The following is a 17,729-nucleotide window of genomic DNA, read 5'->3' as shown; positions in this document are numbered from 1 at the left end:
GCTGCCAGATAGGAAGCTGAGTGATGATGTACTGGAAAGACAGAAGCTTTGGTTGGAAATGTTGAGCGCGGGTCCAAATGTGTTGTTTGTTTTGTGTGTCAGAATCACAGTAAAGTGGTTTATTTGTGTAAATGGTGAGTTTGTTAAGGGAAACGGAACAGCCCACAATATGGTGGTCATCATCTAAATCTGTTTTTGTGAGCGGAGAGAGATGGCAAATGTTTTTAACACATGCTGTATGTGACAGACAACAAGGAGCAACCTCGTTTGAATTATTTTGCATCTGTACTTGTATCTGAATGATGTATTTTTTAACTCCTCTTATCGGCAGAGATGCAAAGAGCATAAAACAGTATGAGAAAGACAATTAAATTACAGACAGTTCAATCACAGAGTGATAAAACAGGAAGATTTAGGACCGGCAATAGGACCACAGTGTGTATGTGGAGGACTTGTGAAGAGGATGGATTGATAATGAAACAACAGATCATAAAAATATTGTTAATACTGTAAAAGTTACGCTGAGTATTTAACTAGTTATGATGAAAAACACAGATTATAGTAATAGTTTGACTGATTGATCTGAGCGCTGTAGTTATTAGCAAACAGGAGTAAAAAGTGTGTTTATGAGGAATTATTTTCAGACTAATTTGGTGCTTAGAATAAACTACCCAGGTGCCCAGGTTCATTGAATTGTAAGGAGCATGTCACCCAGTGCAACAATGTGACTCATGTATTAGTTTTTAATAGGTTTTGGACAAAAAAATTGAACTCTGTGGCACAGAGGAATAAGATATATAAGGCAACTGATACACAAACAATACTTATTAACAAGGTCAGTTCATTGTTGACTTTTCATGGGATTTGTTGATAATTAGAAATATATTAATACCACATTATCCTTTAACAGATCTGTTAGTCAGATTATAATATCTGTGATTAATTCATTTAATTCTGCTATGATAAACTTGATGTTAACATACTATAGTAACAGACATACTTATGTGTTAAATCTTCGGTCTGTTCTTTACATCTTTATTACAGACTCTTTTAATTTGTGTATTAATTTAATTTGAAATTTTAAACACGTTAGTAATATTTTGACGCACTAAACTGTAGCTTTAGTGGCCCTCTCGCACCCTAAGAGATAAGAATAACAGGCTCTGTTTGCCGTCTACACCTTTGATTTGATACACTGTCGTGTTGTAAGAATTCTGAAAATGAGGTGACACTGGTTTACGAGCAGCCAACACTTTTATAGACTTAATCCACCCTGCTTTTATAGCAGACAATGTTTATCAGCCCCACATAAGCCCTCACTTTTATAGCCTCCTGTGAACTTTGCCCCTCTCACCATGCTAACGATCCCCCGCCTCTGCCTTGAACAAAAAGTCTTAGTAGATTGTGTGAAAAAACACAAATTTGCAAAAAAAAGTACTGATTTCACTGTCTACCTGTGTGTTCACAAGTCATGATTATAATTAATCAGCTAATGTCAAATAATCTGCCAGCAAAGTTACTGATATTTTATTCTCACATTTACAACAAGTTAAAGACAAACTGGTCATTGCAGAAATGGAGGACTTTTAGCAAATAATTTTGATTTTATTCAGACTGGAGATGTCATGTGGAGGCAGGCCTAAACCTTGTGTTTACAAACAGGATGAATGATGGTCTCAGTAAGTCTCTAAGTGGGGAATCAGTCCAGATGGAGTGTGGGAGTCTTTCCTGCCCTGCCTTCTCTCTGACTGCTGTACCGACTGTCACTTGACAGTTGTTCATTAACGCATGAAGGACAAGTAGACCAGCCCCGTACCAAGGAGGAGGATTATTGATCTCAGGCTTTCAGTAGAGGAACAACTAGTGTGAGGACGGCTATTCTTGTCTTCAAACCACTTTTTTTTTTGTCTTTACTAAAAGTGGTTGTGATCAAGATCTCAGACATAAGCCTATTTATTTATTTTTTGCGAATCTGGATGCTGGAGAGTAAATCAAGAGACAGAGTGATTTCTGCCTCGTCATTGAAGACTACTTCTGTTTTTGGATTTACGTCATCGATGGAGATAATCTGCTCAGGAGGAAGAATGTAATTAAACTTGCTGTTATCTGAACAGAGTTATATATTTTTGACATGTAGAAACTCTGGACAAGACACAGATTTCTGAGAGAAAAAGGAAAATCTCAAGATGTTCAGCTCACACAGTTTACCTTACCTGGGAGTGTTGATCATGGCAGTGGCTGCCAACAAGGTGCTGCAGGACTGTCTGGACTCCAAACGTGAATACACCTTGAATGTTGTGCTGCTGTCAGAAACACTTGCAGATGTGGAGGACGCGGTGGAACGAGCCATTGAAGAGGACAGGCAGGAGAACGAAAAATATGGTATGGACTGATAGCTCCTAGAACTCCTGAATGGACACTAATAGATGATGATAATTTGATACAATGTACAAAAAATGCTTCACAGCATCCAATGTAAAATAATGTTGTTGTTTTTTAAAAAAAACACATGACAAAGTAAATTTTATGAGATAAGTGATATGGTTTCTTTTTCTTTTCTTTAAAAGTAAGATATCAGCAGAGGTGTTTTATAGGAGGAAGCAAATAGCAGCTGCTAGAAAGCTGGTTATGAATGTAGTTTCTCTGCATCCTGTTGAGAAAGAAGAGGTTTAACCTCACTGCTGTTGTACAAATTAAAAAAAATGTTGAGGATGATAAAAGATTAAAATGTAATTTATATAAAATTTGAGTCTAAAATAAGCCTCTGTTAAATTCTTGCTGGATGAAGTTTTTTTTAATGGATAAAATAACATTTTAGAATGGATTCATAAAATCATTTCAAAATTCACTGTCACAATTAATTTTTCAAAATTTTGTCCTCACTTTAAAGACATACAGCCAGTGTGTCAGGAGTGTTTCTAGCATATTGTGAATGTGTAGGCAGGGTCATAGAGCTGAGTATCTTTTGAAACAGTTCAACACAAGTGCTGATACGATAGTTTTGGTACAGATACCTTAATGATGCATTTTTCTATACTGAGCTGAGAGAAATATAAACATATTTATCTACAACCCCCTGTTTTCAATCAACAAAAGAACCTAAACTTTTGTCAAATGTCAAATGTTCTCGATCAACAGCAGCAACGAGCAAGATTGATCTTTCATACTCAATAAAGTAATCTAAAACTGGATTAAAAACAAGGCAACGGCTACGGAACCAGTGCAATAATTTACAGACTATTGACACGGAACAGGATTCTGTGCCAGCAGTCCAGAGGCTGCTGGTCTGGACTGGTTTTCTGAGCTGATAGTAGTTTGTCATATTGGTATGGAAATGGTTTCTGGAATTATTTGCCAGACCTCTTGTGGACCACTAACAATACCTAAACCTAACCATTTTAACCCAAACCACAGGAAGGATTGGCGTATCACCAGCAAGCAAAAATGTTCCTCCAATTTGAAACAATCTTAATTTGACCACGTGATCTTGTGCAATCAATGCGAATGTGCATGCATAATAATACCATACAACAATAAACGGACTATTGACACAGAGGAATCTGTACCAAGTGCCACTTAAAAACAAATCAGGAACTCTCTGATTAATAAATAACTGGGACTGGCACTGAACAGTTTTCGATACTCACAACAACACATTGTATATACCCAGCTCTACAGGGGCATGTAGAAAACCTCTGGTCACAGTATATGTACTGTATAAGATATGTAGTGGTGATACACTTAAAAGATTTCTATCCAGTCTTATTGTCTTATTTGTCTCTTGTATTTAGTGCATGTAGAAATAGAAAATGAGACTCATTGGAGCTGTTTACCGACCATTAATATAATCTGACCGATTTATATCTCAGAAGTCCTGTCCTTTCTCAACTCTGAACAAACCCTGAGAGATTCTTAGATACATTGGTGGCTGGCGCGCTAGCTAAGAAGATATACAATGTGAAGTAAATAGGACAGATGTGTTGAAAGGCATATTTTCCTTTTTTGGCAGAAGCTAGTTGTTCCTATGCCTTCTTTCAGTGTTTGTGCTAAACTTGTCTTAGACAATTGTCTCTCTCCTAAACACACAGAGATTAGAATTTATTGAACTTAATCCAAATCCTGCTGAGAAAGCAAACAAGCATATTTTCCTAAAAGTTCTATTAGTTTAAAAGATTTGGTTTATTATGAGAAGAATCCATGTTGTTGGAATTAGACCAAAGTATTAATCTATCCAACTTTTTCATACTATAAATATCAAAAAGCTAAATACAGCATAAACCAGTGGTTCAAAGATTTAAAAGAAATCACTATTTACTTGCAACCTCCTGTCACAGCTAAATCTTTAATTTTTCCCGCATTGTTTCATTTAAAGGAGTTTTAAAGACCTAACGACAAAATTTAGAGAAAGTCAGGAAAAATAAATAGACCTTTGTGTAACAGAATATTTTCTTGAATATACTGTAGTTTTAATCACCTCTATACCCTCTCAGATATATCTTTAGAGAGCATGGGGGTCCCAACCTGTAATGCTTTATATGCATTTTTGGAAATTAAGCTGCTGCTTGTCAACCATAAATATATGTGTGTGGTCATGCTTTAGCAGTGTATTTTGACTTATTTTATTTTTCACAGTAATAATCCATAATTCACTTTTTGCTGTCATCATTTTGTCAGAGGCTGGTAATCTCATACTGTTCTTGTCTTGCTGTTACTGTAAATGTAATATTTTTCCCGTCTTTGTGGGAGAAATCAAAGTCAAATATTCCACTGGTGGGGATAAAGTCACTCTAACTTCATCCTAACAATCCAAAAAGATTAATGAGTTCATTTTTATATTAATAACTCTTATCTTTTTTCCATGACTCAAGGTTTAAACTTCACTCTGAAGGCTACCTACAACGGGTTCAACACCAGTATGTACAACCGGCAGGGCTGTGGGAGCAGTACCTGTGAGGGTGTGGCAACACTCAAGATGTTGCATGTGAGTGTGGTCAAATGATGTCAAAAAGATGAGATTAAAGTACTTAAAGTGTTTCTTTTTAGGACACACATTATAGAATCAAGGGTGTTGTGGTAAGTGAAGAGGCACTGGGTGTCTCAGAGATACCTTGTACGTTTACTTACTGGCATAAGAGCAGCAAACCAGAATCGCTTTTCCTATGTTTACCTCAAAATGTCAGTTTAAAAAACGTTTCTGTTTTCCACTAAAAGGTGATGCAAAGGGATTTAATATTTCTGTGTTCACTCTGGACTCTGTGGTTCAGTGTACATTAATTACAAGCTCCCTTTTTGTAGTTTATTATCTATAGATTACCTTTTAGCAGTCACAGTTACATGTCTATCAATACATGACAGGATGGTTATCATAGCACACTGTCAAACTGTTTCCTTGACATTTACAAGGCTGATGGGAAGGAAGATGTAAATGATCTGAAACAGTAAAAGTCAAATTTGGCTGTTAGTGCCTCAAAGTCAATGATCGACTGCTTCTCTGTAGACTCACGATTTTGCACCAACAATATTACCACAGTATCACTACTACGATGAGTTGCCATCGTAATAGTAAAGGGCTGAGATGCAAATATCTCCGCCTGTAGACCACAATGCAATGCAGTCACAGAATACTGTATGTTGAGCTTCCTGTAGATGCTCTCTTGTTTAGGCTTGAAATGACAAACGGTCACTCTGCTAACGCTCCTGCTTCCCCCGCCACAGCAGGTTTTACACATTTTTACCAGGGATTGATGAAATGCATTCTGGGAAATGAATTAATTCAGAAGCCAAAGTAAAAATAGACAGCACGTGTTAAGGGGAAACAATGCATAACTTAATCATGAAATAACTGCATAAATGCACTGGAATAACATCTTTGATACATCATATTTTTTGCAAAAAAACATTTTTTTCATCAGTATCCTCATCTAGTGTAGAACCTGGACCTTGGCAATGGCTGTGATGACAGAATTACTGCATGTACTGTATCTTTCTGCAGAGAGAACGTAAAGTTGGATGCATCATGCTGGGGCCTTCCTGCACTTATGCCACCTTCCAGTTAGTGGAGTGAGTATGACTGCGATTCTTTTTAATCAAATACCACTTCATAACTGATTCTTGACTTGTCACCCCCTCTTATCTGCCTCAGTGATGATATTGGCCTGAGCCTGAGCATTCCCATCATCTCTGCCGGGAGCTTCGGTCTCTCTTGTGACTATAAGCCTAAACTGACCCGAATTCTGCCTCCGGCACGCAAGATCTCAGACTTTTTCCTCAACTTTATGATGAAAACTTTGTCATTTAAAGACATATGGAACAAGGTCTATGTCTACAAGAAGTCTGGTGATGTAACTCAAGACTGTTTCTGGTGAGACAACACAAGCTGTAGGTCACTTGATTGACCTCTGATGCTTAAATGAAATCTCCAGCATGTGCTACCTTTCTTGTTTGAACTCCTTGCTTTTGCCACAGGTACATCAATGCACTGGAAGCACCCTCTGCTAAATTTGCTACAGGGACAGAAAGAGAGATGCTGCGTGGGGAGGACGAGCTAATCCATGCCCTCACTGCTAAGAAAAGACTCAGTAACAGTGGGTATTTTCTTGAGTTTGTGTGAGTTACAATGTCCAAAGCACTTAATCCTGAGCTGTTGATCAACCAAATGACTATTTTGACCTGAAAAACATCATCTAATATCTCTTCTAGAGATGAGTAAACTGTCTAATCAGAACAGAATCCCAAGAGATGTAGCAACGAGGCAAAGTATCAGTATATTCATGTGTTTCATGTGATCCTTTAACCTTTCAGCCTCAGCTGTACTTTATGTTTAGTGGTAATTAGCAAATGTAACCATGCTAACAAGCAAACACACTAGCATTCAGCCCAGTAGGACAAAGCCACTTACTTAGTGTGCCTGTACAACTCTAGTCTTATTTTGCTGTTGCTTGGCTCTATTCTCGTTTTTACTCTGGTAGAAAATCATCATCACCCGCCCACTTTTTTTTTTTTTTTACATGAAACACTTTGCGGGTGTTTTGTTTTTAATATACAGTACATGCTGTAGTGCCAATACTTTTCTGTACCAGACTTGTGTCAAATGTAGCCTATAGTACAACTTAAATATTTTACCTTCCTGTTAGAGTGAAACTAATTTATTTATTTCAGTTTTCATCTTATGTGGGCAACCCAGTGACATTGTTTCCATCAAGGGGAAGGTGAAAAATATTCATGAGGACATCATGTTCATTCTCATTGATGTCTACAAGTAAGCCTGGCCCTAATTTTACCACTTTACTACCATGAAATTTAATGAGTTTTTCAGTCAAAGGAGAAATTGAATGAATGTGTAGAGGTAATGCTGTCCAAAATGACACTCTTTACTTTCTTCCAGCCCTGATTATTATGTTAACAAAACAGCCAATAAGGATATGCAGAATGTCCTGGTGATCACACTTCCACAGAGGAACTACATTGGATCAAACTTATCATACAACGGCACGGTGAGCTGCAACTTAAACACCCAAAAAACGCTGTGTAGGGAAACATCTCTTGTATAACTCTTTGACTCTTTCTCTCTCTTTTTCAATCTACTGGGCAGATAAATGACCTTGTGGCTGGGTATCATGATGGGACTCTGCTGTTTGGCAAATTACTCAGACAGTGGCGGCTCAGTCGACAACTTAACAAGGGAACCTCTGATGTGCCTCTGAGTGACAACCCTTTTGGAAATGCCTCCTTGCACGGTACTTGTGATAAGTAATAACTCGAGGTTAGCAACTCAGTGGGAGGGAAAATCAAATTTTCTAAAATTAAAAGCGTAATAAAAACAAAAACAGGATTTTTAAGCCTCTTTCCACTTTTATTCGAATACAAATACAAATAATTTTGCTGCCTCAACAAATACAGATACAGATACAAATACTGGGCTTTCTGCACATCCCTAGTAGAGATAGGTCAAAGACAGTTCCTTTCTGTATTTTACATGATTGTTGTAGCTTTATGTCTGCCAGGGTGTTGGATCAGTCATGAATAGTTGCATTTATAGTTCATTAGTTTAGATTGTCACTGAATTATGTTGTTCTGTGTTGGTAAAAACTGTTATGTTTGATTTATATGCTGAGAGATAGTAATTTTATTTATATATTTTTGGTTTAATAGATCCATATGTCAGGTTTTGATGGACCACACTGGAGTTGTTGCATGTTTTAGCACGACAAATACAAATTGCAAATGCTTTAGATTACTATTAAGCATTTATTATAATATATAATACAAGATTTTAAATTGTTTTCCTATCCTCCAGGAAAACATTGCATTAGTATAATATGAAAATCAGCTTACAGAAAGTGTGCTTTAGATAGGTTATCTATGACAGTGAACATTTACTTGCCTTTCTTTTATGGTTAGTTTTATTGTTACCTGGTAGGTACAATCAAGAGTTACACTTCTGTACATGGACGCGTCAACCTTTGAAATTTGCCTTGGCTGGCTCAATTGACGTGACAGGGTGCAGGTCTAACACTGTGAGATTGAGTTGAATAGCAACCCTTATTACGTAACATACAACCACATTTACACAATCCATTTCACAACATCCTGTTGGGTTTGATTTTTGGACAAAAGCTTGTTTTAGATGGCAACTCTGAAATCTCTGGTGTTGACTTAACGTCACCTCCGGGGTGTAACTGTAAAACTATAAAACACAATGAAGTACATTATATTTTGTATACAGTAGCACTAATCAATTCATCGTCATTTTTCAAGGAAAAAATCCAAACATTTGATGTTTCTAGCTTCTCAAATGTGAGGATTTGCTGCTCTTTCCTTTTCTTACATCATAGTAAACTAAATATCTTTGTATTTTGGATGGTTGGTCAGACTAAAAGAGTTATTTGAAAAGGTCAATTCGGAAATTGTGATGGCTATTTGTTACTATTTTCTGACATTTAATAGACTAAACAATTGATTGATTAATAAGAAAATTATTGGTAGATTAATCAGTAATGAAAATAATCTTTAATTTCAGTCCTACATGTTGTAACTATTTAGGTTACAGTGTCATTTTATTAAAGACATAAAGGCCACAAAATACAGTTTGACTGTAATCTTTCCATTTCCAGGAAATTTAAAATGCTTTCTTGGTTTTGTTTGTCAATATGTGTGTTTGCTGCAAGGTGGTTGGGGAGGAGATTATCTGCTAGATGAATATGGCGACAGAGAAGTTAACTTCACTATGATTTACACATCAACTGTAACTGGCAAGGTGAGACTACTATCCATTCATCAGTTACCACAGTCAGAATTTGAGCTGTAATTTTTTTTTGAGCCACATTCTCTCTGCTTTGCTTTAAAGAGTCAGTGTAAAGGTGAAATTTTGTTTTTCAATTTTTGTTTCTGCTCAGTATGAAACCCTGTTAATATTTGACACGTCGAAAAATGAAACCACAGAGATAGACATAAACCCCGCCCTGCCCTGGAAAGATGGTCTCCTGCCTCGTGATGTGCCAGAAGATTCAGATGGTAACACACACACAAACACAGATGGTGTAAAGGTGGAGATGTGGTGCTTCACTGTAGCCTGAAAACTGTTGACACTATACAGCACAGTTTCTCACCCTTTTCTGGTCTGTGACTCAAATTTTAGGTCCCAATTTCCTTATGACCCCACAGCATAGATTATTCTTAAAATTGTAGAAGAGTTGTTTGAAATTTCAAGCACCCCCATCTGTACATTAAGAATGTCCTGGCTGCAAGGTTGAGAAACTGACAACAACCTGGCAACAAACATAATTAAAATCTGAAGATGTCACTTAGAAATATTGTGGGATTTCATGGTCTTTATTCCAGGTTAAGTCTAATAACTCTCTGTGTGTGCTTCCAGACTTGGATATGCAGGATGTGATTGTGATCGTTCTGAGTCTCAGTGTTGTCGTGGTGACAGCCATTGCTCTCATCTTCTACAGGTAAACAGCAGAGACATTTCACAGCTGTATCACAGGTGCTGCATGTCACATTTTTTTTGCACCAATAAAGCTGACTTTGACTAGACAAAGACAAAGAGTGTAAATTGTCAGTAACAAAATGTTTTTGAGGCTCTGAGCAACAAATGGTGGTTTTAATTATAAATCAAGAAACTGAGAAACTCGAAGAATCAGTCTTTCCTTCAAATTTATATCTGCTCAGCGTGATATATGAAATGAGAGAGTCCCACAAATGTCCCCTGTGCTTATATATGTATTTACTGTATATCTCTGTGTGAATAATGTTAGACAGAACAGGAAAGAGCGTGATATGCAGAAAAAGTGGTCTCACATCGACCCGCACCTGATTGGTCCTTTGGATGAGAAGGAGGTCTCTCTGAAGGTAAACAACCTGAACGTTCTGCTTCTTAGATTATTACTACAAACTGATGAAGAGCCAGACTGCATTTAATCAGATAAGGCCACATGAATTTTTTGTAAAAAAAGAAAAATGAGAAAAGAAAGCACCATATTTATTGAAAGTGCAATGTTTCAGTCATAGACCATCAGCTGACATCTGGCAGGATGTGTGGGAGTTAAAGAAAAACTTTCTGTTACATGATGAGTGTTTGAAATTTGATGAGACCACATCTAGTAAGATAAAGACACGAAAGTTTAGAAATGAAATTAGATCAGCTCACATAGACAAGATATGAAATGATATGAAACACATAAATTCAGATCAGAGGGAATGTGAACATGAAATCAAGTGTAGAGGAAGACGATGTGAGTTGAGGTTATATGAGGCTGATATAAGATAAGAGATGACATGATATAAAGTTGGATTAGATGAAATAGAAGAAGTTAGGTGAATGTATGTATAATAAAACTTCGTGTTAAGTTTCATAATTCTTGCTGTATATCATGTGTGCGTGTAACAGATCGATGACGATAAGAGGAAGGACAGCGCATACTTCTCTCATCGAGGTCGCTATGACAAGAAGGTAAAAGCATTTCAGCTTCCAAAAATCATCAATATTTAATTGTAAATAGAATAAAAAGAAAGAGACGATTTTCACTCTGTGTTTGAGTGTGTCCTGTTTCTTTGTATTCTTCAGCCTGTAATCTTGAAGGAGCTCAAACACGCAGACAGAGACTTCACAGAGGACCAGAAGATTGAGCTTAACACTGTAAGGCTTCCCCTGAATTTTTAAAGCATTAGAACAATTGGACTCTATTATATCATGGACACTGTTTGCTCTTTTGTTTACTGTGGGTACATTATTCTTGCTGGCCCTCCTTTATGGTGCTTTTCTGTTTACTGGCTAAGGAAGCAGAAATGGCATCAAACACATCCTAAGACGGACATTGCTGTGTAGTTTTCAAAGCACTTTTGGTGGAACTATCTCCCTGTTTCTTTCCTCTTTTAGCTACACACTCAACTTTCTTTCTTGTCTTTCTTGTTCCTCTTTAATATTATATAAAGAATGCATCATTTTCAACACAACCATGTCTCTGGTTTAGGAAAACACCTACTTGTCAGATGTGATGTAGCCTAAGAAATGTTAAGATAGTAGGATAAGTGTGTCGTCAATGTCCAACCCTTTATTAAGCCTTTCTGTCTAACCTTCTCATCACTTCCTCCTCTCTTCCATGTCTTCATGTTTCAGCTGATGCGCATCGATTATTACAACCTGACCAAGTTCTACGGCACAGTGAAGTTTGAGTACGGCGTGTTTGGCGTGTTTGAGCTGTGTCAGAGGGGCTCTCTCAGGGTAAGAGCAGACCAACGCTTACATGGTCCCACCGTCCTTTCACTTCCCCTGCAGATCAGATCCAGCTGCTGCCAGTTTTCCCTTATCTATCTGTTTTTAGATATTGAAAGATGTTTTTAATACAGGCAAAAAATCTTAAAGTCTTTCAAAGAGGTTATATTTTGATCCTGTTTGCTTGTCTGTTAGTTTGCAGGAGATTTAAAAAACACATTAACATATTTCAGTTGAATTTGAAAGTAAGAAAATGGTGTAAGCAAAAAGTGATTCATTTCTTTGTGCAGATCCACAAATGTATTAACAATGATCATCTTTTTTGCAGTGTTTTCATAAACTACTGCATTACTTGAATGAAACTCCTCATGCATGTATCCCAAGAGAGTCTTAGCAGTTTAATCAATTAACTGATCTAAATCCACCAAACGAAGGCAACATACAATATTCAGTCAGGATAAATTTTGTTGGTGTTACAAGAGCTATTTGTATGTGTTGACTTATACAGTAATTGTTTACTTATGCTGATATTTGTAAGTTGAAACAACAAGTTACATTTTACAGGGTATGAATTTTATCTGTTTTTTCAGTACATCCTGAATGACAGGATCTCCTACCCAGAAGAAACCTTCATGGACATGGAGTTTAAGATATCAGTCATGTATGACATAGCAAAGGTATTGTTTGTTTGTGTTGTTAAGTTTTTTATGAGATAAGACCAAATTTTTTACTGTGTCTATATAATTTATTTTCACTCTGCGCTAAGCATTTCAGTTTAGCAGGATTTTGATAACGCACAACCGTTGTGGATTAATCAACCTGCTCACTACTGTCCTCCTGCTTTATATCTTCTACAGGGTATGTCATATCTCCACTCTAGTAACATTCAGGTCCACGGTCGCCTCAAGTCCACCAACTGTGTGGTCGACAATCGCATGGTGGTCAAGATCACTGACTTTGGCTGCCACACCATCCTGAGACCAGGCAGAGGTGAGACAGAGTTTTTCTTCATCAGTGAAGCTGGTTATTGATCCAAACACTGAGAGTACCAGTGGCTCAGGCTCTCTCCTCTCCTCTCATCTCCTCTCCTCTCAGATGTGTGGATGGCCCCGGAGCATCTCCGAGAGAATGGAGTGTCTCAAAAAGGCGATGTCTACAGCTATGCCATCATTGCCCATGAGATCATTATGAGACGGGCCCCGTTCTATACAGAGTGCTGCTCTAACATTGCAGGTAGGTCAGCCTTATTTGGCACACCAACATGCTGATATAAACAACAAGCTGTGTCTTGCTCACCTTGTTTATCTCAATGTTCAGAGAAGCTCCACAGGGTGCAGTTTCCCAGTGAGACAGCTGTCTTCAGACCCGACCTCAACTTTGACGGTGTATCAGAGAGAGAGACTGAGGTAAGAAAGCCATCATACACTGAGGACACTTGCTGTTAACACACTCTGAGCATTGAAGTTTATAAGTAAAGCATTGAAGAGTTAAATAAAGTAGGAAAACACCCTCTTTTTCTCTCTATGTGTGTTTGTGTATGTGCATACAGTTGTATATGCTGATAAAGAACTGCTGGGATGAAGATCCAGAACGAAGGCCAGATTTTAAGAGAATAGAGTTCATTCTGGGTAAGATTTTCAGGTACGTCAACACCATGTGTTCGTTTAGAGTGACTTTCAATCAGTCATATAAGACACTACAGGGCTAAATATAATTGGACACTCAAACAAAGTATGCATTAGTGAGGTCTGCAACTGATGATACAATTCAAAGGTGTTGGATGGGGTTGAGGTCAGCGCTGTGTGCAGACCAGTTAATAACTTCTTACTTTATGGATCTGGCTTTGTTTGGAGCTGTCATGTTGAAATAGGAAAGGGCCTTTACTAAACTGTTGCCACAAAGTTGAATCTAAAATTCTAGTCTAAAACTTGTAATTTGGGGCTATATGAATCAAATTTATTTGACCTTACTTGAGTGAAATATCACTGTATGCTGTAGCATGAAGGTTTCCATTAATCAGAACTATGAGTCCAACCAAAACCATGAAAAAAAGCCAAAGGACAAAAGTTCACAAAAGTGTGGGGACAGGTATGTCCCCATACTTTTGGCCAAATAGCATATGTTATTTGGTTCATTGCTATGAGATAATTCCTGCTGCACTTATGATTTATTAATTAACTGTTATAAAAAGTGATAAGAATGTAATTTTTTTTTTTCCTCTGACAGTAACCTGCACAACCAAGACAGTGAGACGTACATGGACAACCTGATCCGTCGCCTGCAGATGTACTCCAGGACTCTGGAGCATCTGGTGGAGGAGAGAACCTCTTTGTATAAAGCTGAGAGGGACAGAGCTGATCGCCTCAACTTTATGCTACTTCCTGGGTAGGTTTATACTGTATCTGCTTCTGCTGATATACTACAGAGAGCAGCTGACAGCAGGAACATGTTTAAAGCTGCACTGATTAATATTTGTGACTTACTGGAATGCAAAATAGGAAATAGGATTTCTATTGGATCATTATTTGTTGTAGTTTTTTGGCCCACAAACCCTGCTCTCATCAGCATAATTTTCAGCAGCAGCATGGGGCTTTTTCATTGAGAAAGCTCTGATTAACGTACTGTACCTGCCCCAAATCAAATGACAGAAAGACAAAGTTAGTGACTAGCTGGTGAACATAGTGGAGCATTTAGCAGCTAAATAGCTACCGCAGGAGTAGGTGGAGACCAAAAACAGAGGTAAAAGGACAATGAATTCTAGACTTACATTCATCAGGTGGCCAGAAACTGTTAACCAACCCGTTCACCATAACAATTTTATAGATAATGATATGGCAATGTTGTATTTATAGCTTTTTACACTACCAGAAAGTGGCCAAGACAGATGAACAAAACCCCCCAAACAATTAATGCTTAAAACGTGTCTTTGTAGACATTTTTTAAATGTATTTCTGTTTTTATTTTCTCCTTTTGTCTCTCTTTTTATTTCCTTTCTCGTTTCTTGTGTATTTATCATATCTTATAAAGCCTGGAAGTAGGAGGCTATTTGAAAGGGGATGTGTAGAAATGTTTAACATAACATATAATATGTACTGAAATATTCAGCATGATTTTCCTGACCAAATCCACTTTGTAATCAAACTGATCTTCATCTCTCCCACCATAAAGAGGCCAACACCTGACCTTGTATTTATTTGCATGTGCATATACATGTCTTAATACCTAAGCATAAATATAATTGACAGGAATTTTAATGTAATTTGAAGCCATCAGTTAACATCACTGTTTTTCTCTCCACTGTGTCTCCTCAGCCCGGTGGTGCGTTCACTGAAGGAGACCGGCAGAGTGGAGCCAGAGCTGTTTGAAGAGGTGACCATTTATTTTAGTGACATTGTGGGATTCACCACCCTCTGCCATTACAGCACCCCCATGGAGGTGGTTGACATGCTCAACAACATCTACAAGAGCTTTGACAGCATCCTTGATCACCATGATGTCTACAAGGTACCTTAGTGATGTTTCTGCTGTTTTTCTTGTTGTATGTCGATTATAACTTTTTTCATCTTAATTGAATACAGATAAAGTTTTTATTAATAAGGCTAATCATGAATTGTCTCTCAGGTTGAGACAATAGGGGATGCATATATGGTTGCCTCAGGTTTGCCCAGACGCAACGGTGACAGGCATGCAGTGGACATCGCCCACATGGCGCTGGACATCCTGGCATTCGTAGGGACCTTTGAGTTGCAGCACCTGCCTGGCATCCCTCTGTGGATCCGTATTGGTGTGCATTCAGGTAACAGAAAATCAACAGTTTTCCTAACGATTTTGTCTTATTTAATGTGATTCCTGTTCAGGCCATAACCTTCCCCTCAAAAATTAGCATAAGTATATTTTATGGCAATATAAATGCAATATTTTTCTTGTCACTTTGTGCAGTGTTTACACATTTGAAATTGAATTGGCAAATTCAAAAAGATGACTGAAAAGTATGTATGAAAACACAAATAGAGTAAATAAACTGACTGTAGAGGTGGTAATAATGCACCATTATAATGCCAACCACTTACTTGCAAAATAAAAGGTAAAGACTCAAGTAGAGGAAGGCTCATAACTCAGTTTCTCTTCTTGTGTGTCATCATGTTACTGACATCTAGTGGCTGAATAATAAATCAGACAACACCAAACACATCTTTTATTTTTTTCATTATCATAGATGTTCTAAATGATCATACATGTTTTGTGCAAAACATGGAAAATAGATAAATAATCAAATGTGTGAGAGCTGAGAAAATAGAAAAAGTAAGGCATTAAAAAATGAAGACGCTTCCAAGACATGCATGGGGGTAAATTTATTATTATTTTTTTTATCAATTAAGTGGATGTAAATGAATTGTAAGACTTAAATGTTTGTGTGTATTTGCATGTAGGACCGTGTGCAGCAGGAGTGGTAGGGAACAAGATGCCTCGTTACTGTCTTTTCGGAGATACAGTCAACACCACCTCACGCATGGAGTCCACGGGCCTGCGTAAAAGACAGCACAACACACACACACACACACACACACACAGTCATAATATTGGAGCTTTAGGTCCAGCTTGGTTTGAGTCTGATGATTCTTTCTCATGTCGTCTTTCCAGCTCTGAGAATTCATGTCAGTCAGTCCACCATCAACATCTTGAAGAGGACAGACTGCCAGTTTGAGTATGAAAAGAGAGGAGAGACGTACCTGAAGGTGAGCTGGGTTTGCTTCGGCTCTTTATGTGCTCATCCATCCAGGCGCTAACACTACCTTCATTTCCTGTGTGTGTGTGTCCATGTGTGTCTGACCCACAGGGTAAAGGCAAAGAGATGACATACTGGTTAACAGGGGTGACTGGGGGAAAATACAACCTGCCGACACCACCAACAGCGTGAGTAAAACACCAAACACTTCACAAGAACTCTAACACTTTATTCGTCATATCACAGTGCTTAAAGATACACTTCCTGGTTTTGTTATGACAGCCCCAGATCCCAACAGTTACCCCCAGCTCACTGTTGACATATTTAAACTGTGTTCAGCTACATGAGGATTTTAGGGGTCTGTAAGAAAATCTAGGCGTACATCTTGAGCTCATGATTTTATGCATAAAGGTAAACATGATATGTATATTAATATTGATATTATATTGATATAACATTCACAAGTTCATTTGAATATTACCTACCGTAATGTATGACTTAAGTGTCTTAAGTGTTTATCAGCTGTTTGTGAAATGAAACAGAAAGCTTAATAGGGCTTTGGCACTTCTATCATATTTACATCAGTTTGAGTTCACATATTTACATCCATAATCCAAAATAATCCCTGTGTCACTGTCTCAGGGAGAACTTCCAGCGGCTCCAGCAGGACCTGGCGGAAATGATCGTGTCCAGTCTGGAGAAGCGTGGAAATGGGAGCGACAGCTTCAAAAAGAGGAAGACACTGTCCACCAGAATACGTCAGAGAGACACCAACGGCAGCCTGCAGAGGGACGGCCCACCAGAGTACTTCCACCTGGCTGTCACTGATGACCCCAGTACCTACCTGTGATTACAGAGGAGCTTCCCATATAATATCGGCCAAGAAGTAGCCAGTGCCTGTCTGAATGAACACAGCTGGAGGTCTTTGGACAGCTCTTGGGGTGACAGTGGAGCAACAGTGAAACAAGCAGGCATATTAAAAGTGAGACTCATGTGTTCTCTGTATATCCCCCTGATGTCCAGTCTTCACTCACTTACCCTCAAGAAATACCATCCCTCTGCCACATTCAGTAGAATGAACAGTTTACATTAATTTGTCTAAAATCCACCCTTAGATAATGTTATATATCATTCAAGATGTTTGGTGGATTTTGTTGAGGTAGAAAAAGTGTTAATAATAAGCCCCTCTTCTTTTATTGTGAGTGACACTAAACCCCGACATTTTCTGTCATAGAAAGTGGAACATTTTCACCTGAATGTCACTGTGCTGTAATGTACATCATT

General features: G+C 38.0%; 1 protein-coding gene across 1 annotated transcript; it reads left to right on the top strand.

The window, feature by feature from the left end:
* The first annotated feature begins 1,359 nt into the window (after positions 1-1,359).
* gucy2ca (guanylate cyclase 2Ca) lies at positions 1,360-17,437 on the top strand. The gene is made up of 27 exons (XM_044330093.1): positions 1,360-2,382; positions 4,869-4,981; positions 5,993-6,060; positions 6,143-6,361; positions 6,466-6,584; positions 7,159-7,258; positions 7,385-7,493; positions 7,592-7,736; positions 9,168-9,256; positions 9,396-9,513; positions 9,875-9,956; positions 10,263-10,356; positions 10,895-10,957; positions 11,072-11,143; positions 11,624-11,728; positions 12,310-12,396; positions 12,577-12,709; positions 12,815-12,952; positions 13,037-13,125; positions 13,269-13,360; positions 13,946-14,104; positions 15,031-15,223; positions 15,341-15,515; positions 16,150-16,248; positions 16,361-16,455; positions 16,557-16,633; positions 17,088-17,437. The coding sequence occupies exons 1-27, from the start codon at positions 2,187-2,189 to the stop codon at positions 17,293-17,295; spliced, it is 3,237 nt and encodes a 1,078-aa protein (XP_044186028.1). The 5' UTR covers positions 1,360-2,186; the 3' UTR covers positions 17,296-17,437.
* The last annotated feature ends 292 nt before the right edge of the window (positions 17,438-17,729 follow it).

Source organism: Thunnus albacares, chromosome 17 (genome assembly GCF_914725855.1).
Source record: "Thunnus albacares chromosome 17, fThuAlb1.1, whole genome shotgun sequence".
Taxonomy (NCBI): Eukaryota; Metazoa; Chordata; class Actinopteri; order Scombriformes; family Scombridae; genus Thunnus; species Thunnus albacares.
Note: the sequence above shows the minus strand (reverse complement) of the source record. Positions and strands in the feature narration are given on the sequence as shown.